A 27190-nucleotide genomic window follows, 5' to 3' on the forward strand; every position below is an offset into this window, starting at 1 on the left:
CAGTACAGTATGTGTGATTATCGTTGGAATAGTGCTAGTTGTGCATGATCATTGAGACAATGTAATTTTGTTTAGTTTGCATATCTGAGCGTTAAGGTATAATAATTCACATTAGGAGATGATTTGGCCCTTGCTCTTGCTTTGAAAGCCCTCAGAGATTTATCAAAGATTTATCATAATATAAATTAAGGTGAGAGTAAGAAATTAATCTAAGTTGAGGCAGGAGTAGTTATTGGCAAATCTGCTGTTTGGAAGAAAGCCACAAAGACAGACAACCTTTGTGTAAAAAAACAAAATGGAGCCTAATCCATGGGGTAGCCAATATTGTCCTCATATATTGCCCTAGGCAGGACATCCTGGCGGTTGTAATTCATGAAGTAAACACAAGCAGACACCATCCACTCCCCTCGATTTATGGCACTGTGATCATCGCCTGACCTCATCGCTAAATGCACTCTTCTCTCCTGAATCTAAATGAGGCAAACTGTTATCAATATTGATGGCGGTTCATATCTCTGTTGACTTTGTTTTCTGCTCCCACTTAAAACCATGTGGCCCAAGTCTCATTGCCAGGTGACACAGTAGGCTACATAAATTCGGTGTGGCTTGCAAGAATGCCTCTGAGGACTCACTGCTCTTACTGAGTTGGTGTCGAGCACAGGTCAGCGTGTTTTTAAAGTTGGCTTTAACAAATCGCTGTGCCACCCATCTGTTCCTGTCTCTTCCCTCAGATACCAAGCAGATGTGAACATTAGCATATCTAGACAATTTCAGTCTGCCACAAATGCTCTCCATAAGTTTCAATGACATAATTAAGACTTAACTTGTGATTCAATGTTTTTATTGTTACATCGAATACACAATAATAGCAAAAACGGCAATAAAGTAACAATAGTAAATAATGTGAATATATAAGACAATAGTAATATAGTACAATAACAAGAGTTAAGATACATGTTTGTGTATGCACAGTTGTGCATGTGTGTGCGTGCGCGCGCGTGTGTGTGTGTGTGTGTGTAACAGGCCGTTAGTTAGTTGACTTTCTGTTAACCTAAGTCACTGGAGAATGGTGTAGGGCCAGATGTCACCGTGTTCCCCTTAGAGGCAACAGTTTAATTGTGCTAAGTCACCTGTGAAAGACTAGAGGCTGTAGGAAATGAGCCAGGTGTCCTGGACTCCTGGTGGCCAGGAACCTTGTGGGGTGCCTCCTCTCTGTTGTTACCAGCCCCCATCTTCCCCTAACATGTACGCACACACACACACACGCACACACGCATTCACACGCTGTATCATTTCTCACTTAGCCGCCTCACGCAGTCTTGCCCTCTCTCTCTCTGCCTATCTCTCCTTATATTTTACCTCTCTCTTACTCTCATATATTTACACTATATATATATATATACATTTTTTAAAGATATATATGTATAAAAAAATATATAAATAAATAATATTAAAAATGTGCGTGTGTGTGTCCGTCTACAGTCTCCCATCTAGCCGGTTCAGCTAACGCTCAATCAAAACCACCGCAATGGCATAAGGTGTTGCATGCTAATAAGAGCTTAGCTGCCAGCCTTAAAGTCGCTGCAGCCATAACTCAGTCACCTAATTATTATATGTAAATTTGTCACTGTGATTAAAAGGTGTATTCATGTTTCAGGCTAATGCTAAAATGCTGGCAGGGGAAGGCTGCTAGACAATGGCATTAATTCATATGCAAATACTATGTTGACTTATATTGGGTTGCTGTATCTCATGTCCTAGGCGGAGGTGTATCTGCCGTCGGCCATGTGTTTCTGGTGAGGTCCAGTCAAATGCCAAAATGAGGCTGGTGCTCGGGTCGCCACGTCCAATACTGCCAGCGCTCCTGGCTGTCACCCTCGCTGCCATCTTGCCTTGGCTGTCCTCAGGAGCCACTCCCTTTCCACAGGACCTGGAGCCAATCAGCTTCGTGGGAAGAGAGCGTAAGTTCTTCCTGCTCTTCCTGTGTTGCGTTGCCATGGTGACCCCTAATGCGGGAGTAGTTTTAAGTGAAGCAAAGGTTAAACCCGATTTCATATTTTGTCACGCGGCATATTTTGTCACGCAGCTCACAACGTGTCGCGGATGCGACACGTTGTGAGCTTGTAGGTCGGCTATTTCCACCACGTGACGCCGCTGTGCAACGAAGCATGAATTATCTTCCTCCAAGGGGGCATGCTGTTAATTGTAGATGGCTGGGTGAAATATTACCAGGTTCAAAGTATAGTGCAAAGATTAAGAGCAAATGTTTTGACTGGGTAGGATTATTGACCTCATCACACCCATTTCATTGGACCACCCAAGGAGCCCATCAACAGTGTCCAATCAATGGGACCGTCTGCAGAGCGGGTTGTGGCTGGTAAATGTGCTTTCCCATAATTGATTTAAGAGGTGGCTAAGACCAAGACCTGCACACTGTAATTGATCTATCTGGAAGAGAGTAACACAGCCATTAGCAGAAATAGCCACGCTAATAGTGCTATATGTGGAGCTCCATCCCAGGTGTAATGAGAACCATTTGTCACTACGGGTTAGAGCGGGGTGACGGCGTGTCAGAAGGCCCTCACAACTCGGGAAGACGTCCATTACGTATGTTAATGCAGTAATATATTGCAAGCGAGCCCAAAGCCTCAGATAGCATGCCTCCTCTCCCTTTTCTCCCCTATTCACCCTTTTCTGAGAGGATGCAGGCTCCCAGTGCAGATTCTCTTTTACGACACATATTGCTTGGTGGGCTACAAACCACAGGATGTACAGGAGGGAAATTTATTGCTGGATTTGATGCTATGAGATTGGGGGTGCAGTGGGCACCCTACTTTGGTCCAGTGGACAGAAACAGGCTGGAAATTGTCAGCACCCAAAACTGTGTAATAAGAGCTGAGAATGAATTAAAAGACCTTGTTTTCAGAGGGAATGATAGTCGGGCGGGGCCTATATAGGTGGATCCTCCTGCCACAGCAAGGTCCATTGCTTCGTCATCAGCTCTTTAAATCTTTAAACAGTCGATTAAAGGAGAGTGGTTAAAGAAAATTAAAGCCCCTTCAGAAAGAGTAATTTCACACCAAGACATAATTTTTGCAGAGTTTGCCAATTCAGCAGTGGTAGTCCAAGTGAGATGGGAGGCTGGAGGGTAGTTATACCAGCCATTCAGGTTTAAGTAGCCTGGACCTGCAGAGCATAATCTCGCCTGGAACAAAGAGAGAGTGTGGGAGAGCTCTGATATACAGTAGCTCCATGTTGGTAATGAGAAGGCTGATTTTATACTGATTGGAGCAGCAGACTTAAAGGAGTAGTTCACCCAAAAAGTACTTATTTTCTATGAATTACACAACCCATGAAGCATTGAATTCATGGAGATTTGTTTTTGTTTTTGTCGCATTCCTAAGCCAATAATTTGATTACCGGCGGAAAGATGCTAATGTAGCATTTTTTGGGTGAACTACTCCTTTTAAATGGAGCACTTGGGTCATCTTTGCTGAAAATTCTTACTGTCTGTCCCCCCGTTGGGGAACAAAAACTACATTTGCAGTTTGAGTACAATAATATAGCGTTTTGAAAATTATAAAAATAAAAGAATGATAAAATGATTAAAAAAAAAGACAAAGCTGAGTCAGTCTAGCACATAATTTGTGCTAAGCTGCATCCAGCGTTTGGTTATATGCTTGCAATGTTTGGACCAACCAACTGACTGACATAGCTTATAGCCTACTAGCTGCATGGTCGCAGCTCAAAAGAATGCCATAATGGGGAAATGATATTCTAAATAATATATTCTAAATATTGTATGATGGCATTTCAATCTAGTTCTTTATAATCCAGGTACAGAATATTCTAGGTATTGCATTTTACTCAACCTGTTCATAGATTAACCTTTTTGTAGTCAATGAAAAGGACTAAGCGTATGCATATGCCCTGTTTAGCCAATATGTCAAAGGTTGTTAGCAGAGGGTCATTAGTCACACGGTTCTAATATCCCAAGTGTGTCTTAAAAGCTTTCTTTACTTCTGCCCATCTTCCCTCCTGCACAGACTCCTACCTTTATCCAAGTTTCCAGGGGCTAATGTCAGACAATGACACGGTCCGCCTAGGCTTGGATTTCCAGAGGATGCTGCGGATTAACCATATGCTCTACATTGCTGCCAGGTCAGTGATCCCAGACCAGCCATTATCATGTTTACCAGTTCCCTATAAAGAAGGCCAGATGTACACTATCTATCCTTCAACGATTTAACCAGGGAGAGCACCTGCGTATAATCATGCCTTGCAAGTTAGGGGGTGGGTGACAGCAGTTTGATCAAGGGCACCTCTCACCAAACTGTAGATTAATTCAACTAGGCATATCACATCTCCAGTGTAGTCTTATTTATGCTATCCCACCAACCATTTTATTCCCATTCTAAGCAGCAGTGATCACACCTGTACTCACTCACAATAGTCTATTACCGTAAATTTCGGACTATAAGCCGCGACTTTTTCCCCATTTTTCGACCCTGCGGCTTATATAATGGTGCGGCTTATCTATGGATTTTTATAGCTAACGGCCACTAGGGGACCTCCTAAATCTAGGGATTTTACACCCGCGGCTTATAGTCCAGTGCGGCTTATATATGTACAAATCATTCAATTTAGCTGCTGCGGCTTATATTCAGGTGCGGCTTATAGTGCGAAAATTACGGTAGTCATTTCCAAGTGCCCAATCTCCTTCACACCCGCACTGCTGATATGAAGGTGGTATTGGCAGCATCTTGACAAAATTCTTCCATGGCATCTCTCAGCCTGATTGCATATAGCTCTTCTTGCAATCACGTTGCCATAGGTTAATTATCTAAAAAGTTTGAGGTCTCACCTCTACTGCGCATTTCATTGTGCAAAATTCATTATGTTCCAGTTTTGGCCCTGGGCCAAACTGCAACACAATCTTGCAGCCAAGAACTGTGTCCAAAAAGGTATGGATATTCTTAATGTACCTAAGTGGACTTCATATTTTCCACAGATGCAAACAACAAAGTGCTAAGTTCACTGTGCAGACTAATTTATATTACATCCATGCAGGGAAAACTTTTAGTGATTTTTCATTTTGTTTCTTGTGGGACAGTTTTAATCTCTTTCTGAAAACCAGCCATGGTTTGCATGTTGTGTGTGTGTCAAACTGCTTGCTGATTCAATTTGATAATTTAAAAAACAAAACAATTATATGAACTATGTTGTTTGGGAAGTAAGTAATGTCATATTTCGAAATATGACATACTTTGCATTGAAAGTAGTCACCAAGTAATGCGTTAATACATTATTTTTGTGTTACACCATCAAATGAAGCGGAAAAGGACTTGACATAATATTCAGTGTAGGAGGGGAGACTGAATGGAATTGAAAAGAAAGCCACAATGTTATTAGTGTTATTAAAATTGTCTTTAAGCTGTCATGATGAAACACAAATACCTCAGAAGCTGCAGCATTGGAGCATGGTAATTATTTAAAAAAAAAATCTAATAAGTCTAAATAAGCATCTGTTTGTCAAACTGCATTGTCACTCATTAGTTTGCAGTTTCTGAAAGTAAAATCTGTAAAAGTGATGTTATATTACTGTATTATATTATATTATATTATATTATATTATTAAATATAGCATTACCCCAACACTGAATGCATTAGAAAGGATGTTTTGGTTGAGTCAGTGCTCTTTGGAGGGTTGGGTTCAAAAGTCTCACTGCTGGAGTCCAGAGGGGCTGCTTGTAATCCTGTCTTGACTTTTCATCTCTTCCAGGGACCATGTGTTTGCCATCAATCTTGCCACCTCTTCTGAGCAAATCACCCCACAACAGGTAAGCCAAAGGACCTTGTGGCATGCCCTAAAAAACACTTGGGGTAAAGGTACCTGCACAACCCTTTGCTATCGCCTCTTTTGGGGGGGTTATTTATTTTGTTCCGATCTTTGAATAATGGCATGCTTCTCTTTAGTTCAATAGAAACAAGTCATTATCTGCTTGTATCTAAATACGGTCAGATTTTCCCTCCACAAATTACTGAGTGAGGAAAATAATATCAGTATCTGCTAGAGTCATAGGTGAGGGCTGATGCAGCCTGAATGCACAATGTTGGATAATGAGGCCATACTTAATTTTTATCACATACCCATAGCCTTATGAATGGACAAAGGGAAAGTAGCATTTGATTAACACTTTAATTCAGTGGGGTCCCTGGGGGTTCCAGGGGGGGTCCACAGCAAAATGAAAGGAATTTCACTATTTCACTGAGTAGAAGTTAAACTTATGAGATAATGTTTAGGAATGACTATTCAGATCATAAGTTTCACTCTCTCCACTGCTATCAATCCACCTATAGTATAGACAATTGAAGAATTCCACACTAAATCTAATGACAAAAATATTTTCTTATGGGGCCCCTGGCACATTTTTTTTCAAATGGGGGTCCATGGCCTCAAACGTATCAATCTGGGCGGTCCTTGACATGAAACTGTTTGAGAACCACTGCTTTAATTATAAAAGGGGTAGCATTATGTTAATGGTTTTCACGGCATATGAATTAACTAGATTCCAATTAATGGTAATTAGTACTTACCATTTGAATACATACCTGCATTCCATGATGCTGACATGTACTGAATATTAAATGTTTATAATTGTGAAACTGTCAGCATTGAACAGCATATTATAACATAATGCAATGTGTTTCATCAGTGACCTATGGAGTAGTGCGAAACAACTGATTTAAATTAGTTGGCTAATTTTAAAGTTGATTGTTTTATGCAAGTAATCTTTTTATTGTAACCTCAGTCAGAGTACACCATGCTAACGCATACTGTACAGCTGTAAAAAATAAATAATAAAATAAAAAACAGTCAACATTTCGTAACAGAAGATTATTGTGTTGTGAAGCAACGACCCAGGCATTCTGGCCTGGTAAATAGCCTATTGTAAAACAATCTGTCATGTCTACCAAATTCATGCAGTTTTAACCTAATTCAGCACATGTGTTTCAAGTTTCAATTCAATTGTCCAGTGTGTGGCCTTTTGTTCACTTTATCAAAGTCAATTTGGCCCTCTGAAGAAAAAGAAAATGCTGCCAATCCCTGCTGTAGACTCTCAGTTTACTTCTAAATAAGACTAAGATTTGTATTTAAGCTGACTTGACCTTGGTGGGAAGAAAACAAGAGAGGTTGGATTCAAAACAAGATCTTCTAAACTTTGAAGTTTTATGATGCAAACTTTGTGAGTAGAGTTCTGATCAGAGCTTGGCAACTCCAGAAAATCAAGCAAAATGTGCTGTCTCCTGCCTGCCTGGTACTGTACTTCACATCCCTGCTTCTCTGCATCAGTGTGAACTGTGTCGGGACGTTGGGCTTGCATGAGCACAGCTCATGTTGACTAACAACAAGGTTGCATCCATTGGACTAAAGATTTAGGGGTGCACCAGGTTGGGGATATGTACAAAAGTCATTTTTTTATTGTATGACCTACAGTTCAAGAGTTCTAGGCCAAAACATAACATGAGGCCGATTTGAAAATTGGGGAGTGTTGTCCTTCTATGGCTGCCTGCACGAAAGATGCAGACGCCGATCGGTCTCGCAGTTTCGGAGATTAGCCAGGCACACACAGACGGGCAGGGGTAAAAACATAAGTGGTTAAGCATTAAGACAACTTTTCTCATCTGGCTCATATTTATACACACAGTGTTATGTGACATGCTTACATGGTATACAATTACAAACTGAGCAAAATCACTTCAATGAAACTGAAGGGAGGGCTGTATGCAGATCGCTTGTTAGCCCCGACTCCAAAGTCTGACCGTACTCATACAGTGCCGTACAGTAACTTAGTTATGATGGGCCCCAGTGCAGGCCATTACTGTATGATGCCCCCGCACCACCCCCAGTACGTGAGGCAATCTGATGCTCAGCAGAATAACAAAGTGTGCCTATGTGGACTAAAGAAAACACATAGCTTATGAAGAATACGCATATCATGTTATTTTATCATATTATTTTACCCAAACAATTGGAAACCATGACTGTGATGGGCGTTTTTGAGGGTATGTATAGCAAATGGCAGCATGAGACTTAGTTTAGTTTAATTTGAGTTCTCAGCCCCAACACACCATACTGTAGGTGGGACTGGCCCATTCACAGGCCCCCACCACATTGGCCCCATTGCAACCACACTGCCTGCACTGTCTATGTCTACGATTCTACGCCACTGGACCCATAGGCTTCACGCTTTCAAATTTTACTTGCTGTGTGAACCGTGTAGTCCTCATGAAACATTAATGTAGTCGCTTCCTTCTTTGGGTTTGCATGAACACTGTGCTGTGAATTATTTCTACGTGCATGTTTTTCCATATAAAATTTAATTTAAAAGTCCCTCTCGGCTCTCAGTCAGCTCGGCTCAACGGACCAAGTACCCAAGTTCCACAACTACGCATGTGCCGTCTCACTCAGGTGGCAGAAATAATTTTGGTTCCCTGAATGAAACTTCATAGACATAGTTTGCTCCCTGGAGCTCATGGGGGCGATACACTGCCTGGCAGTAATTGCTGCCTTAGCAGCTAAACTTGAGGGAAACAACACTCTCTGCCGCCTTGAGCAAGCCAGTGAGTGCATAGCTGTAGAGTTGTGGAGCAAAAATGTGGTTGTACTGTAATTTTAATATATACCAACTAAAAATGTATAGGCTATAATATATATTATCACACGGCTTGGTTGGATGCTTGATTCTGATTGGTTAATCATTGGTCAGTTCAGCAGTGTGTTATTTCAGAAAAATTACCACTGAGCTCAATAACAGACCCCTGTCTAATCAAAGGCTCAGAGCACCTGCTTATGCTTGATTTTATGCTGTGTCCAACATGGCAGCCATGTTAACAAATGCACAATGTTATTTACAGCTAAACATTGCTCTCAAGAATGTTTTTGAAAACATTTGAAGCGAGAAATTGGCCGAAAATCGATTCTAATTGATCAACATTTCTCACTTACTTTTGGGTACTTTTATTCATTTATTTATTAAGTAGCCGTGTAATAAGTGGGATAATTGGTTAATTAACACGCATTATCAATGTATCAATATTTGATGTCATCGCTAATAAAGTAAGAGTTGCCTGGCTTGAGAGACTAATGGGGATCTAAAATATTGACTTGTGTTTTGGTAGAAAGAAGTGACATTGTTGGAGCTCTTCAATGTTAATCCATCCTCTTTTTTTTAGCAGTGTTCAAGATAAGTGGTCATGAATCTTTCAGCCATTCCCACCTAATTTGATAAGAACTGAGTAGAAAATGAATGAAGACTCCAGCTGTATGCCACTTGAGAGAATTTTGACTTCCCCATCCCTTCTATCTCCCTCAGTGAGATTGTTAGTGGGTTACTGAGACACATATTCAGAAAGTACTGTCGTATTGGTCGCTCTTTGTCATATGTATATCGGTTTCTGCGTATTGGCTCAATTTCAAACCAATTCCCTGGCTTTCTCACCACAGGCCCATCCGCATTCTCCCCTTCACTGATCTCCAAGGGCCTGGGTGGGCATAAGTAATTATTAGTAAACCAAATCGAGCGTGGACAAGGGAGGGCTTATATTACCATAACGCTGACTCCTAGCGAATCCTATCAGATCTTCAAGAGTGAAAGTCTCACTGGAGACACTCCACTGCAGGGCCAAGAAGGGAGGAGGGGGTGGGTTTAAGAATCCCAGAAAACAGACACCTTCATATACTCTGCTGCTGAGAATGATTGGTACAGTACCTTATTCCCTGCAATTTCCCAGAGTCCTTGGTGGTTTTGATAAGCCCAGAGGGCTGTGTGGTCAGTAAATCACCCTGCAGAGATGGCATTGAATTGAAGCCACCAGGCAGTGCATTAAACCTTCAACCAGGCCACCTTGTTAACACACTGATGGATATACCTGTTACCCCCCCGTGTGTGTGTGTGTGTGTGTGTGTGTGTGTGTGTGTGTGTGTGTGTGTGTGTGTGTGTGTGTGTGTGTGTGTGTGTGTGTGTGTGTGTGTGTGTGTGTGTGTGTGTGTGTGTGTGTGTGTGTGTGTGTGTGTGTGTGTGTGTGTGTGTGTGTGTGTGCGTGCGTGCGTGCGTGCGTGCGTGGGGGACAGGATTAATTAACTGTTTATCATATAGACTGCAGGTGACATGTGTGGTCCTTCAATCGCATGTTAACCTGCCGTAGAATATTTTTGTTTATATATATCATAATGTTTACTTGCTCACTGACAAACTATGCAGGCCGCCCCAGGCATCTGTGATATTTGTTTGTTTGTTTTTCCGACAGTTTAGTGAAGTTAATGAGATTTTCATCACAGCTGTCTTCCTAATAGCACTTGAACGATTGGGAGCAAGGAAAGTGGGGGATGGGGAGAAAACAGCCTGTCTCTGAGCTGACAGTTGGCTGTCTGTTCATTTTTCAGAAACTGACTTGGAAGACAAAGGATGTGGAAAAGTGCACAGTGAGAGGGAAGAACAGCGTGAGTATTCCTGCCTTCCTCCCCACCTCTACTTCTCTCGTTCTGCCTTTTTTCTGTCTCTCTTGCTCTGACTCTGACTGTCATAGAGTGAAGTTTGTGATATGGTATGCATAGCTATCAGAATAGGCATCACTAGACAAATACAGTAGGCTAGAGGTTCTGCCTCCCTAGAAATGGTTTATGTTGTCTTCTGTTAACCTAAGCCCTATTATACACTTCATCGTATGACGACGAATAGCAAAAATTGCCGATCTGCGGCGCGTTGTTTAAATAATATATTTTTTACATTTCTGGAAATTTGTGAAAGATTTGGAGAATTCACTAGTTTTGGAGAATTATTGACTATGACATGCCTAAAATAGCAAAACAGAGTTAAAATGCTTAAAGCTTTTAATTAATTTAAGATTTTATTTTTGTATACTATACTTCTTATTTATTTATTTATGTTATATAATCTTATATAATTATCTCGATGTACCTCTGAGTGTGATAATGTACATTGTTATCGGCAGCGCGATTCACAGGTTTGGAAGTGTGACACAGCAGGGAGATCAGCACAGCCGGTGATAGACGGCAGGCACCGAGGCGCGCGGAGGTCGGCGGCCTGTAGTTAAACCTTTTTTGCGTGGCGTGCTATGGCGCAAATCCCTGCCGGTCCAATAAAAATGAGAAGTCAAGTTGGAGAGAAGTGTGGAAAAATGCTGGATAAACTCATTTTGGCAGTTTCTGATTTAATGTCTTGGAAATTGTAGTCTGCAGTGGAGATTAGTGATGTGACTGAAATGGCAACTGTATATGGTTGCTGTCGGGCAGAAACCATCTCCATATTTTAACTTTTCGTGTTTTTTCGTACATGAATGCCCTACTTGATCACACTACAGCGACACACAAATGTATCAAAAGTAGCATCTAGATCTAGATGTACTATTTTTTAATTTGAATCCTGAAAAGTAACAGTTTTGTCATATGAGGTTTCACAATTACCTATTTCCACTTTTCCTCTACAGTGAAATCTCCACTTACTAATTACAGACCCCTGTGTTCTCTTGAACAAAGTGTATTTGTTGTCTTAATTTGTTTACTGTTTACTGTGTTTACTGTCTGCGACCTAAACCCCCGTTTATTTTGTTTGTTTAGCAACATACAGGAAAAACGTTTTGCTCAACAAAGATATTTATTTGATAAAGACGAGTGTTTCAGCAGTCCATGCTGCAGATCCACAAGATTGACAGGTCCCAAATAACCTGGTAATTAAAGTACACAGGTGTGGCTGATGAGGTTACGTGTCTAATCTAGTTTACCTGTGCTCACAGGAACAGGCTGATCACAATCTATAAATCAAAGGGATCCATCCATTAATCAACAATAATGAATACAGTACCATGAAAGATATACATTAAATGTTTCAATATTCAAAGGCAACACACGAGGCTGCAGTAAATCACTCATTGGTTTTCAGAAATTCAACAGCCCCTTTTACACCCGCGGCTTATAGTCCAGTGCGGCTTATATATGTACAAATCATTCAATTTAGCTGCTGCGGCTTATATTCAGGTGCGGCTTATAGTGCGAAAATTACGGTACTGTACTTTATTATTCTGGTGTTACCACTTAAGCCTGATTCATACTGTACATTCTCGTACAACTGTCGCATGGTGAAAAGAGCCGATCTCCAACCTCAAAACGTGTCGCTACACGTTGTAAGCTTCTACATATGTTTTTTTCAGAAAAACATGAAACATTGAACATTTCTGAAAACTAGATTTCTATTTCATGCGCAGGGAATATTCAGTGCTTTAAGCACCGTCTCTGGCGGTCATTCGGGATTCATAGAAGCGTAGTTACGTACGTAACTATCGTTTCAGGCCGCGTTGCGGCCCTCAAATCTTCATCTTCATGGTCTCCACATATGTGATGCCCACCTACGCCGGATTTTGAGGCCACACAGTGGGATAAATTAAAATCTAGTCACGCTCTGACATCATCAGTGGCATCAACAAGATTTATATAACTGTCCGCACGCCAGAATTGTCTCCATATATGGGCAAGTTACGTCTGTTAAACCCACTTTCAAGGCAATTTTAATATACTGTAGGAAGGATGTTTTCCTATGATGGCATGCTTTAAGTATAGACACCAGTGTACAGTACAACTATACAACATGACCTCAGAATGAATGACGGTTCCCTGGCTCTGGCTGACTGAAAGGAGGACAAAGTAGACAAGCTTACCCATCCAGCATGAAAGTAAAGCTAGTTTTTGTCTGGCTGGTTTTGTTTGTAAGACCTGCTGCAATCGTGCAGCTGGTGCACTACAAGCTGATATGGACCATGGACCTCATCACTGTGGTCGTGTAATCACCAGCTGTTTGCCTTCTGATAGGATGAATGCTACAACTACATCAAAGTGCTGGTACCACGAAATGACGAGACGTTGTTTGCCTGTGGCACTAATGCCTTCAACCCAACCTGCCGCAACTACAAGGTAAGACTATGACATAACATTGCTGTATTCTGCCTCCATTGTGAGATTATATAAAAAAAAAACAAATTACAAATAATAAATCATGTTACTGTCACTATCAGTTATATATTGCTGTATAACATTGTATATATTGCTGTATAGCCTGTATAGAGAATGTGGTTCTTTGGTTCACCTAATTACTATTCAATTATTCAACTAAATAATTGTTCCAAACAAAAAACATGATGGAGTGCTACAGAATGTATGCAAAAGTACAATTACCAGGCAGGCCTGCAAATAACAGACCCAGACATTTTATTAATGTCTTGCATGGTAAGATAACTTCAACAGCTCTATGTTAATGGAATAATATATTGCTCCGAAAGAGCAATCTGCTGACGGAGCACAAGATAGTGGCTGATAGTGGCAATATCATGACAGACTCTTTCCACACAATTGAGAAATGCTGCCAAAAGCAAGAGAAAAGACACTAAAAAGTTAACTTGCCTCAATCCTACACAGTCAAATTTTGGATATAAAAATTTGGAGTGTTAATTTAAGTCTGAGAGTGTAAACATGTATTCTTACGGATCAATATTTACAGTAAAATTATGGCATACATATTTTATCCTTTAATAAAACTTGTGTTACCTTGTTTCTATGGTTGATTGGAATAAAGCATACTCATAAGGAAAAGCATGGTTTTCAGTTTGCTCTTGTAACAGTACTGCACAGATAAGTCCAAAGTCATGATAACTCAGTCAAACAAAAGCTTGCAGTAAAGGCCTGGTTCTGCTACAGAGGTGACATCACAGGTTTGGACCATGAGTCACTCCAGGCCGTTAGTAAAGGGGGTTGGGGGAGGAACATAACACCTACAGCACATAAATCGCAAGGCGGAGAGGAGTGGGGTAAAGCCAAGAGGAAACTAAGTAATTCCACATTGTCCCACACAAAAGACTAGCTTCCTCCATCGACTCACCGTGGTAGAGAGACACTGATTTACACTTAAACCACAACCCCCCCCCCCCAGTCTGGAAAAAACATGCACGCGATGACTGTGCAGACAGCTGGAGAAAGTGTTAGGAAATGTAAATCATATCACGCTCTCTGTTTCCGAGACTCCTCAGGAAAGCCACAGAGGGAGGACAAAGCAGAATGGAAATGAAGTCGATATAGTGGGGAGGTCGTGTATTTGACACATACACCCATCTGTGCGTGTGTTGTCATGCTTGCGTACGGCAGTGTCTGTTTTTTCAAAGACAGACAGGGGTGTTGGGGTCAAAGGCATGAATGGGTGTTCAGCCACGGAGACACCACATCATTGACCAGTAAACTAAGCCAGCTGGGCCAGAAAACAGCTCAGAGGTTGCGATCAGCATGTGGCTGTAACCTAAAGGTCAGATATGAAGTACCCAATCAGTGTCTCCATCTGCCCAGCATGGCAGCCATGAGCGGGGCAGAAATGAGCAGAATGATGAATTGCTCACCCATTGCATTCTATAACGTTCATGAGGTGTAAAGTAACTGAGGGAACACACACAAACTTAACGTTGATGCCCAAAACGTACACCGTAGCTCGGGGCTTCATATCATAACATTTTTAGGTGTTTGCCTTGTCTTTATCTGTATGTATCTCCCTGGATGTTCTGCAAAGTCCCTTATCCAGTTTTGAGTACGTCTTAAAAATACAGCATCCAAGATAAAAGTAATCCACCAAGACCAGGAGTGTTCAAATGTACTTTTTAATTCTTATCTTTGTATAAGATTGGAGCAAACTAATTTCGCAATGTGACTTCTTCAGGTTTGCTTTCCAGAAGAGCAAACCTGAGGAAGCCACGATGCAAAACGCATCTATATGAATTAAACAAAAAAGTTGATCTGAACACTTCTCGTGTACATTGGAGTATTTTGATCTTGAATGTTGTGTTCCTGCTCTAGCATGGCAGTGCACAGGGCATACATACCCACATCTTTATAAATACATTTCACCTCACTTGACTGAGCTTTAGAATATTTAGTAATGATTGAATCTGATCACTTTTACTGTATGTCACAGTCTGAAGGCGTATTACTACTTGGTATTGGAGTGGAATCTGTTGGGTTATACTGTAAAACAATGTCATATCAAACATCGGTAAGCCAGAGAGCAGTGACATGGCAACATACACCAGTGGCGTACCCACTGTAGTGGCATGGCAGGCGGTCGCCTGCCCAACTAAGATCCCGCCTCCCCTAGAAAACCCAAATAACCCGAAAATGTGTCCTCAAAGTTACGCATCCAACACGCTTTGAATTGAGCAGATTGGACCTTCCATTCCAGAGATAATGGCCAAAACATCTTGAAAACGGCCACTTTCGCCGGTTTTCGATCGTCGATTTTCGATTGAGTTGAAATTTCTTTTTTGGGGCTAATAGAGGGGTGGGGGTAGATAATGTAGGGTAGATAGTGGGGGATTGCAAAAAAAAAATCTCGCCTGCCCTAAATGTAATTCCTGGGGACGCCACTGACATACACAAACCCATGTGTTAATGACCAGCTTGTATTTCTCCATGTGCACACGCGTGTCACCTTTTCACCACCAAGTGCTGAATGTGCATTGACTTTCCCTCAGAGAGAAACACCACCCGCACACACCTTCCTTTTTCACTCACCCCCACGTGCGCGTGCGCACACACTCACACACACACACACACACACACACACACACACACACACACACACACACACACACACACACACACACTATTGGGAGTGGACTACACTTTAGTGTTGTGGGTGAGGTTTACAACCTTGTTAACAGCAGGTCCAAAAATAGCAGCTAAAATATTTGTAGTCAAGATAGAGTAGGTGCTCTCTGTATACAGTGGCATGACTGAAAACCAACACGCCTCTGTTATTAAGCCGGCACATATACAATACATCTAATAAAAGTAATCTTTATGGCACACGTGCTGCCATTAATTGACACATTTATTTGGTGCGCATCCTTTGCAGTTAGTCACAATACTCCACACATAAAGGACTTTGAGTTTGAGGTGAATCGATTTTGCAGCTGAAGGACAATAACAGCTACAGGGTTTACAAGCGTAAACGTAAACGCACTTGTTTTGGTACATGTATTTACAATGGCGGCCATGTATTTTATATCCTGGCGCGTAATGTATCGAGTTAGCATTAAACTCCTACAATGGGCCATATAAAGTGTTCCATTGCTGTTGTGTACTTTCTAACCTAGATGTCCACACTGGAGCAGGATGGAGAGGAAGTAGTAGGACAGGCTCGCTGCCCCTTTGAATCACGGCAGTCCAACGTTGGCCTCTTCGCTGGTGAGTGCAGCAGGTCACCGGTTCATACATGTTACGTGCTATTGTGTGATTATCCGTTGTGTGACCTCCCGAAGTGACCTCTCCCAAGACGCTAAACCTCTGCTCGCTCTCACAGTCACACGGAATAAGAACATCAGGTAAACCCTAAAATGTTCAATGTAAATTAATGCCCAAGGATGGAATTTGGGATAACGTTTGCTGATCATGGTGGAAAAGGAGGCTGGTCCCGTGTCAGCCCTCAGATACGGTACAAGACAAGTTCATCCAGGAGAAGTGAACTGACATACCAGTCAGTCCAGGGGCCTGGAGCAGGGGGCTTAGCAATCTGATAGCCAGACCTGCATTCAATCCTGCCAATTTTCCAGTGACATTTACGCAAAGTTCATATCGAGTGTTATCAAGAACGACGAGCTCCTCCTACATCTGTTTTATTCTCTCCCTCTCTAAAGGGCAATAAAAGTCAACTGTGACTAAAATAGACACTTGAAAGAAATTGTTTTTCCCTACTATGACACCCTTTTCTTTTACCCTCCTTTCTCCACTCAGGTGGCGATTTCTACTCGGCCACCATGACAGACTTCTTGGCGAGCGATGCAGTGATTTACCGCAGTCTGGGAGAAAGCAGCCCCGTTCTTCGCACAGTCAAATATGATTCCAAATGGCTGCGAGGTGAGGCTCCAGTGTTGTAATAACTCTAGAATATTAAATACATCCTTTAGCTCCAAGCACTGAGTTGTTGAGGTTTTATGCTCAAATGCAGCAGCTAGACTGTTTCTTTTTAGTTTTTTCTTATTTGTTTTTCATATTACATAATTTATCAACATCTTACACACACTAGTCCCAATATTTTAGGTACCTTCTTCAGCACTAAACCTACAGCATACTGTATATTTATATTGTTAATAATACTGCTGTACCATTAAGATAATTTTGTTAGTCTAGTGTTGCACTCATTGGAAATCTGCACAAGAGCATGAGTTAAATACTTTTATGTGTATCACGTCTCTTCTTGGAAAACAAAGTTCCTATTTTCTACAATAATATGAAAAATTGTTCCATAAGATCATGCTGTTCCAGCCTATCATATGGACTCATCGTTCAAAATGAATGTTTGTGTTTCGTGCAAGCAATTCTCCCCTCCTCCTCTAATGGGCATGCAATGTTGTGTTGAATACAAAGCAGCGCTGTCACTTTGTCACTTTTACATTGTTCCTCTCATGTCTCCCTCAGAGCCTCATTTTCTACATGCCATCGAGTACGGGAACTATGTGTACTTTTTCTTCAGCGAGATTGCGGTGGAGTACACCACACTTGGAAAGGTGAGGGACTTGTTATTCAAGACCATGCAGCTACAGTACACACCAAAACCTTTTGCCGCGTGACACACCTGCACTGTTGTTCCCTGCACAGGAATGAAATCAAACAAGATCACGTGGAGCGCAAAAACACACGCACACCCCCATTACACTTGTTATTGCAGTCAGGTGTTCCGTGTGTATACATTTGCAGTGGTAAACATGCACGTCTGTCGTCACTGGTTGTGCTGGCTTCCTGTCCCCTCCCTCAGGTGGTGTTCTCCAGAGTGGCACGCGTGTGTAAGAATGACAATGGAGGTTCGCCGCGGGTTCTCGAGCGTTACTGGACGTCATTCCTCAAAGCCAGACTGAACTGCTCCGTCCCTGGCGACTCCTTCTTCTACTTTGACGTGCTGCAGTCGCTGACTAATGTACTGCAAATCAATCACCGGCCCGCTGTGCTGGGTGTCTTCACCACGCAGGCTAACAGGTCAGCCAGTGCCGCTGAGGCGGGCAGTACCCTTACACTTTTAAATAGATACAGGCCAGTCCTGTTTGTCTGTGTCCTTTGAATCCTTGTGAAATGATCTGTGGTGTGTGAGTGGGTTTTTGAGGTGGGTGGCGGAATTGATTTTTTTGAGGCATACTCAACCTCTTGAGGCATTGATATTATGTTTTGTTGTTTCTTTAATCTATATGTATGTAGGTATATGTATGGGTGCACAGTACAGTATATGTACAGTACTAAAGGGTTCAGGACACTGCGCAGCCCTCACACCTACATTGTACCACCGATCCGACTGATATGTCTGAGTCATAGTGTCGGGGGCTTTGTCAAAGTACCCGTTGTACCTGTCTGTCGGTGTTCCTTTTGTGCCCATATGGAGATCTCTGTATCTGTGTTTTATGTCTATATGTAAATTTGAGTTTACTATTAAGTTTGCAAATGTACTAACGGGTCAGTAAATTTGAAAAAATGCTGAACTGTGGGAGGAGGAGTGCTTCTTATGTTGCAACAAGACGGGCCCTCCCCGACAGTGAGGCCTTGAGGCTTGTGAGCAAGCGCGATAGAGCAAGCGAGTGGCCACGACGAATAGACGATAACCTTGTGTGTTGACTGGTGCGCCGCCAACAACGTTTTGCTTTGTGTTAATAAAAATAACAATAATATTGTTTCTGAGTACGTAAATACAATTTTAAAATAATAATAATTACAGTAAGTAAATATCTCCTTTCCCTCAGTATCACAGGCTCAGCCGTGTGTGCCTTCTACATGGACGACATCGAGAAGGCCTTCAACGGCAAGTTTAAGGAGCAGAGGAACAGCGAGTCTGCATGGACGCCTGTGCCTGAAGAACAGGTACCCAAGCCCAGGTGAGTCACATCATTGAAAGACGTCATAAACATTTATAAGTAGGTAATTGTTCCATGCTGTTGATTGCTTGTCTTCTTGTCTGAGATCTTTGTACTGTTAAAAACAATGTACTTTGTTTATAAAAGGTTAATTAAATGAAAGAGAAAAAAAAACATAATTTTATACAATGGAGGGTGCAGCTGCTACTGTCATTGTCTTGTACGTACATCACTGAGCAAGAAACCACTTTTGCACATGACACCAGACACCTGCAGACGTCACCCCCCCCCCAACACACACACACACACACACACACACACACACACGCCTCCCTCTGAAAACAAACAGCTGCAAGTGTTTTTACATCTGTGTTCTTGGAGTTTGATTCCCTCCTGACAGTCTCCTGCATTGTCGTTTCACAGACCGGGCTGCTGTTCTGGAGACGGCTCAGCAGCTGCCTACAAGTCCTCCACCACCTTCCCAGATGAAACCCTGACCTTCATCAAATCCTACCCACTTATGGATGAGTCAGTGCCTTCAGTCAATGACCGGCCCTACTTCACACGCACAACTAGCAGGTACAGAGAGACGGATAGATGTAGGGGTTTTATTGCTTTTTTTTGGTAAATGGATGGATATAATATTAAACTCCCAATTTGAACTTGGAGAATAAGATCCAAATGCACTTTGGAGCTTATGGTACTGTTTTTTTTTTTTTCTTTTTTTTTTTTTTTACCAAATCCCTGTAGACTCCAGCCACATGTTAAACTCATTATTAGCCATCACATACTGTTAGTACCTGTAGTCAATCCTTTGAGAGAGGAGAAATCTCCTTAATAGAATCAACACATAACGGTAATTAAACACAGCAGCGGTACAGCGGTGTTTCAGCTGTGCAGAAATTACCAAGTGGGTCTTAAAGGAAAAAGAACTAGGTGTTAAATTGTGTTATGTATGGCTGCTGTGTTATGTTCTACCCTGAAACGTCACTGCCCCTCACACTGGGGCTGGGATTGGTATTGATGAGTGAAGTCGGGTGTAACACACAACCTTGTCCCTCATTAAAACCCATTAGATTTATTCACAATGTGGAAACGGATCGATTTCCTCCCTCATCAAAGAGCAACCTCACCAGGATGAGAGTCTGTTCTAAAGCATTGACCTGACCTGCAGGGAACTATCATGCGAGAAATCATTGGAATATGTGTGTGTGTACATGTGTGTGATATTTGAGAATGCAGGCATCTACTACACACAAACATCCCAGACAGACAGCCACAGACAGCCCACATACACACACACGCGCACACATACACGTTTACCCACAGCTCCCTGCCACGACTCCTGAAGCGGAGCCAGCCTGACAGCCAACCAGGCGCTGTGGCGGCTCCACGCTGGGGAAGGTGCACTGTATCACATCTGGCGCCAAAACATCACATCTGCTTTGTCGCTCCCCGGAGAGGAGCTGAATAAATGAAATCTAACCAAGGGCGCGCATCATGCAATAATGGCGAGGCGCTGCATCGCCGTGCAAGTTTAGTGACTGTGGGCGAACGCCCCTCACCCCAACATTGGTGGAAAACCAGCTTGGTGGAACTGTTAGAAGAGAGGCACAGAGTGAACCTGCACTGACGTCCTTATGAAAGGACACATTGGAATCTGATAGGGCTGTGTAGCACCGCTCACACAGAGATCACAGAAAAACAGTGAAAGAGCTCTCAATGTAGTTTCCCTGATCCTTGTAGTCTGACAGGTGAATTGGAGGGATAGGGGCATAAATGGATAGATGCTCAGTGAAATCTGGAAGTGTTGCGTAGAACCGCTCAAAGGGCTCACAGAGAGATCACTGACGAACAGAAAGGAATCTCGCTGCGGGTTTCCTACGGTCTCATGATACGGAAAGGATAAGCTGGTTGGAGGCTGAACGCATGAGTTGTGGATGGGAAGAGGTATAGATGACGAATAATGGCCCGATGGCCAGTTAAACGCACGTTTGAGGTTTTGTTTTTTCTCATCATTGTCACAAAATGACAATGATGTTAACAAAGACTCTTTAAAAACCAACTCTTTTTTATTATTTTGAGGGAAACACATTCTTGGGGTACATGAGTTTGAGTTTCTGCCCGGTTTATGCATTTACCACACAATCGCGGTTTGTGCATTTATCACACAGTTGCAACATCCCTGGTTTGTTTCCAGCTAGGGACCTCTGTTGCATGTTACCCCACCCCTTTTTGAATGCATAATGCTCAACTGTATATTGATCATACTCCTTGAATGTTTTTTCAAGGAGTATTTAAAGCTTCTACAAATGTATCTGCTGTTTCCAATTAGCACTTACTTGAGGATTCGACTCCTTTACACATTAGCACCAGTGTGATTCCCCATGCCATGTTTAGTGTACATGTATTTGTCCTGGATGTGTTTGTATCTGCAACATATCCCGTCAAATTCAAATTCCTTGTGCATGCTGTGTGTGTACTTGGCGAATTCAAGTGATTCTCCAAAGGAGTAATATTTCTATTGAATCTTTCTTGTATTTTTGTTTTCCAGATTTAAATTGACCCAAATTGCTGTGGACACGTCAGCTGGGCCATATAAGAACCACACCGTGGTGTTCCTAGGTTCAGAGAACGGCCATGTGCTGAAGATCCTGGCCAGCACTCAGGGCTCCAACGCCTCCTTCAGCACCCAGCTCCTAGAGGACATCGACGTCTACAACCCAAACAAGTCAGAAAATCACTCGTATAACTTATTTTATTCTTGGTTTCTGTGGGGGCGATCACACTGAGACTCGTCGCTAGAAACATGTCGTCCCCAAACCCATTGTTTTCCTATGGTTGGCACGCCTGGCATGCGTGCCAGGTGCTCCTCTCTTGCACTGCCCGTCACTTTTTTTTGTGTTTTTTAGATGCACTTTACACTTGACAAAGGCAAAGAAAGGGTTGAATTTGTGATATTTGGTTACAATTAACTATATAATTCAAGGTCATCCCATTATTCAAAGACTAATCCAATAGCACAGCCACAGCCATGGCAAGAGCTTGACATCTGTTTGAATAAAAAAATATATGATTTTGTTTATCAATTGAACGCCCGGTTGTGTAAGCAGACAACTACGACCACAGGTGCACCACACTTTTGCCTGATGCGCTTTCCCAAGGCGTTCTTTGAAATTAACTTTCCTGTAGCAACATACCTCGGTGTGATCGCCCCCATAGTCTTTCTTTTATTCTTTGCTTTGTTCTTTTTTCAACCTACCTTCTACTGTCACTCTTTCATCTCCTCCTCCTTTTGCTTTTGCAGAACAGTCACTCTCTGTGTCTGTTCAGCCTCAATATGTCCTGCCCACCCTTTCTCTAGTCTATTGTCAGACTTTGCATCATAGAGTGGATGCATTTTGCTGTCTTGTGGGGGGTGGGGGGGGGGGGGTTGTTTTTGTTTTTATTGTGCACAGCTTGACAAGTCTTGCTCTTGTGAATTCTGCACCCTCATTCACAGAGAACAGCTTTCCACTTTGCTCTGACTCCACCAGCCTTCAGCATCTAGTTTTACGGTAGCAAAATGAAACAAAATGAGTTCTCGATCCTAACAGCTGCTGTTGTCCTGTATTACTAGATGCAATGTGCGTGGTGAGGACAGGAGAGTGCTTGGCCTGGAGTTGGACAGAGACCACCACGCTTTGTTTGTGGCATTCTCCAGCTGTGTCATCCGCATGCCACTCAGCCGCTGTTCCGATTATGGCAACTGCAAGAAGTAAGTGGCCTTTATACAATTTAGGCATTATCCAGAGCGACTTGTATCGTAGACAGCGCAATTGGTCAGAGTAAGCGCCATGTAGGATTGCAACTATCTATTTTCTTAGCAAGTATTCTATTGTTTACTTTTTTTGATTTTATGGCATAATCAAGAAGCCAATTTTTGGATTTTAGATTTTATTTGGGATGTTATCTTAATATATCAACAGATTCACACGGAAACAAATCATAATTTATTTTTTATAATCGACTGAATGGATTAGTCTGATTAACTGTCGCGTGTGCAAAAGTGTACTTTGAAAGTCTAGTTTCTCCAGAAGCCCTTGAACATACAGTAGGATGGAAGACAGTCAAAGATGACTAAACAATAATTTTGTTTAGTCAAGCTTACGTTTCATATCACACATCATATGCACTTTAGTATGAGTAGAGCATGACTCTAACCCCGTGATGGGTTTCATTCACTGTTCGCAACATGTTCTACGCCATAGAGCACGATGCAAACATTTGTATTTAATAGTATGCTATTCCCATCTAGGAGGTTATTGTGTAAGTCAGTTTACAGTATCTTAAATATGGCTGAGGTGGTGGTTGTGAACAAATAATTTAACATCAAGTAATTAGCAGCACAAAAGCAGCTTCTATTACTGTAGAATATTTATAAGACCGTTTGTGAAACACATAAACAATATTCTGTTTCTAAACATTAGGTTTGGAATTACTGTTTAGAGGCTGAGGTTGTTTATGGATATTCTAGATCTCTTTGTTTGAGAACTTTTGTTTTGTCAGGCAGGGTTTTTACTCCTTGCTAATGTACTCGCTTCCCCGCCTCATGTTCTATTTTTGGTGCTGGAATGTTTACCCCCACTCACCCCGGTCGCAATGAAGAGAAAAGATTTCTCTTCAGTATCCTACTGGGAACGCGTATACCCCTATAGCATGCTAACGCCTCATTGCCGGGGCCCCAAAAAGTTCTCAACAGCATTTACGCACAAATTGGAACCAGCTGATTGGCCAACAGCCAGCGGTGGCCAGCGTTTTCTCTAGGCCGAGTATGAGAAAGAGGGAAGGAGGTACCGTAATAGGAGCGAGGGAAAAAGCGGAAAAGGTCCGTCTCACTTTAGTGGGCTTACGGGTCGACTGCATCTTTGGATCCTTTTTAGAGTGTGCGGCAGCCGCCCACCTCATCCAGGGATTATGGGCCCCCTTAAGGCTCATCAGGCCAAGCTAGGGGGTCCTGTGTCAGCTGTGTGTCTTCTTTCACCTCACCGCTCTATCGTTCTACCTCCAAATGAGATTTGGTCTGTGTATCTCTCCCAGTTACTGTCTCCATTTTCCTCGCTCTCTCTCACTGCATTCTTCAATTCCTGCTCATTCTCTGTTTATTTCCCTCTCGCTCTCTCGAAGCCCCCCTTTCCATAGCCTCGCTTGCTCAAAAAAGTGTACGTCAGGTTTCTATTTTTCACACTGGTGCCGATATTAGGTTTCAGAAATTACAATGTTTTGGGACAGCGGCAAGGCATTTGGCTGGACACAGAAGGATTTGTGCCTTGATAATCTGCAGAGACAGAGATTTCTAGCCCAGTTGGACATGTACATTTCCTGGAAATAACCTGTATTTATTATGTCCCTATCTTTCTTTCTTTTTTCTTTCTTTTTCAGTTTAGTCAGTCTAGAATAAACAAAATAGTGTGCTTATCACTGCTGCTGGGTGAAATGCTGGTAAATGCAATTTTGCCCATTTTCTTTCCTGTTATTTATAGTTCATGCATTGTATGTGCTGACTGAGCTCTGTGCAATGCAAAAATACAATGTCAATGTTAAAATGTACAATTTCTTTCCAAATTCACGACAAATGTATGTTTTCCTCTGACTGCAGCTTTTCATCACAGTATTTGAGTTCAAAATGCTGCACAGTAAATTCATCAGTGTTAAAAATGTACCCAAATGGAAAGTAAGAGTCCATTTGGCTCACTTTTACTGTGGGAATGGGTTATGTTATATCCTATGGACGAGGGGGTATTCCCTGGATGTTAGCCAACTGACAACTAAAAGTTATGAGCCCAGACCTCGGAGAGCTGCAGAGATCCCACCTCCCCACTGCAACTAATGGATGTTCCTTATAGCCGTAGGCGAGGATGCACACCTGTGTGTTCATCATAGCCTGACAGAGCATGAGCAAGAAGCCAGTGGGCAAGTCTGGAAGAGTGTGACGTTTTAAAGAGACATAAGGGACAGACACACATGCACGCCCTTGCGCGTACAGTCAGTCTCACACTGGACACAAAGCCAATAACTTCACCCTCCGCTCACTGTGTTCCAAACCGCAGTGGACACAACTGACCTCTTTTCCCAGAGTGCTCTGCTGTGGAGATTGGCCACCCGCTGTCCTGTCAGGTCAGCTGTGTCATTCTGTCTTAGACCACCACTGGCTCCAAGAAGCCCCCGGAGAGTAACAGACTGACCAGACCTGAAATTAGCACGTACACTGCAGTGCAGAGTACAGTAACGCATGGATGGATGGAAGGAAGGCAGCAAGACAGAAAGACAGACAGCAACTATTAAATGTATTGTATAAGCCCCTTTTACAAACAAAATTGATTTACAGCAAGACCAAAAAAGATTTAAGCAGAAAAAATAATAACTTTTATGGCAATGAAAGAAATCATGTCCCAAAAAGTGAAACAAAAGCATGTTGTGAAACAAACAAGAGAGGACCATGCAGGAGCAAGGAGTGAACATGAAAACAACAGTTGGTAATGATTAAAAAGTGTGTTTGAGAAGGCATTTCAAACACTCCTCAGATCCTCTAACTGGGTGCTGCCCATGGGTCCTGGCAGCAAAAGCCTGGTCACCTTTTTTATTTTGCTTAGACTTGCTGGGCAGCCAACTCTGCTCTGCCTTCAGCATCTGGCAAGCAGGTAATTAACCACTTAAGCTTGATATTGTCATACGATGAAAATAGCCGATCTACAAACTCGCATCGCATCGTATTGTGACATTGTTGTGAGCTTGTCAAGCCGCTCAATAGTGGCGTACAGCGTGTATAAATTAAGCAGATAGGCTTAGGCTATTTTTGAGAATTATAACGACATGCCCAAAATAGGGACGCCTGAGTGTAACGTGGTTAAAACTTAAAAGGTCTGAAAATTAGCTTGGCATCAGACCATGAGACGTCTCTAAAGTCATCAGTAAAATCTAAAATGGATCTTCAAATAAACAGGCCGCCACTATGGTGAGGCTAGGACTACTGTGATCCTGTCTCATGGAGAGATAAACAAATGAATATAAACTGCTGATTCATTAAGCTGATAGATTTGCGAAGATAGATAAACAAACAAATAACTGAAAATATATACTGTGGTATAGCTACTTTTTAATGCAGTTGGGGAATATCTACTGTGTCCATTGCTCCATTATGGTTACAGACAGTCTCTGATCTCCCTAGGCTTTACCACTGATATCAACAGATTGTGTTGCAGCAGGCATCGAGCCTGCCAGCACTGTTGATGGATGTAATTCTCATGGATCACAGGGGCCCTTATTAAAACTTAGTTTTCTGAGTCCTGAAGGCTTTCTGATTTGACATGTTCCCAAATCCAACACAAAAGACCTTTTCACTTCACTCATTGTTTTTTTGTTTTTTTACTATCTCAGATGGGATGAGAACAAAATACCTCATTCATGACTAGTGTAGACAGACAGCATATAAACTATTGCTATACGTAATCTACAATATTATTGTAGGTTATTTTTCTTTTAACCCATTAAGACCTGGAACTGTGTCATTTTTAGATTTGAGCTAAAAAGCATTATTTTACACTTTGGGCTATTCAAAAATAGCAGATATACAAGCTCATAGCGCGGCACCGAGTGCCGCGCTACGAGCTTGTAGATCTGCTATTTTTGAAAAATCGTGAAAATGTGTGCAAATCTTTGAATAGATATATTTTTAAAGCGAACATTTTTAACTCAAATCTTTGCTTCTGGGCGTCCCTGGAACAAAAATATTTTTATGGGGGTCCGCAGCCAAATACATATAATTTTGGGGGTCCTTGACGTAAAAAAGATTGAGCACCACTGATATAGAAACATACGTTTTTCAGAAAACTGTTGAGATTTATGTAGAATCGGCTTCAGGTCTCAATGGGTTAATTTTACAGTGATTGGTAACGACACCCAGGCTTGAAATAACGCAAAAATACAGGTTTTCACAGGTTTTAAGGATTGTGACGCTCCCTCAACACATAACTGACCACCTACAACATACAGCAGTAATGTACGAAAAGTTGCCAAAAACATCATTCACCCCCACCAGTCATATTTACACTCTCTTTCCCCCAGTTCATGTGGAGTCAAACGACAGCCTGTGGCAGTGTTCTAGAACAGACTGGGTCTTGTTAGGTTCTTGCCACCGGTACATCTGCTGAGCCTTGGCTCACCGTTCTTCACACTCGGTGCTCTTACAGTCTGTGCTGACCCGTAC

The 27190-nt window shown here is 42.1% G+C and overlaps 1 protein-coding gene across 2 annotated transcripts in view; it reads left to right on the top strand.

Moving 5' to 3' along the window:
* sema6cb (semaphorin 6Cb) overlaps positions 1–27190 on the top strand; it is a 125187-nt gene that overhangs the window by 76069 nt on the left and 21928 nt on the right. For both annotated transcript variants that reach the window (XM_084053092.1, XM_084053093.1), the window contains exons 4-16: positions 1762–1961; positions 4047–4161; positions 5783–5840; positions 10448–10504; positions 12887–12988; positions 16207–16297; positions 16844–16966; positions 17528–17616; positions 17865–18082; positions 18835–18966; positions 19369–19524; positions 21500–21676; positions 22565–22702. In XM_084053092.1, the coding sequence (XP_083909218.1) occupies positions 1820–1961; positions 4047–4161; positions 5783–5840; positions 10448–10504; positions 12887–12988; positions 16207–16297; positions 16844–16966; positions 17528–17616; positions 17865–18082; positions 18835–18966; positions 19369–19524; positions 21500–21676; positions 22565–22702 (1598 nt within the window). In that variant the 5' untranslated portion in view covers positions 1762–1819. The remainder of the gene's footprint in view (positions 1–1761; positions 1962–4046; positions 4162–5782; positions 5841–10447; positions 10505–12886; positions 12989–16206; positions 16298–16843; positions 16967–17527; positions 17617–17864; positions 18083–18834; positions 18967–19368; positions 19525–21499; positions 21677–22564; positions 22703–27190) is intronic.

This window comes from Gymnoscopelus microlampas, assembly GCF_963454915.1.
Source record: "Gymnoscopelus microlampas genome assembly, chromosome: 3".
NCBI lineage: Eukaryota > Metazoa > Chordata > Actinopteri > Myctophiformes > Myctophidae > Gymnoscopelus > Gymnoscopelus microlampas.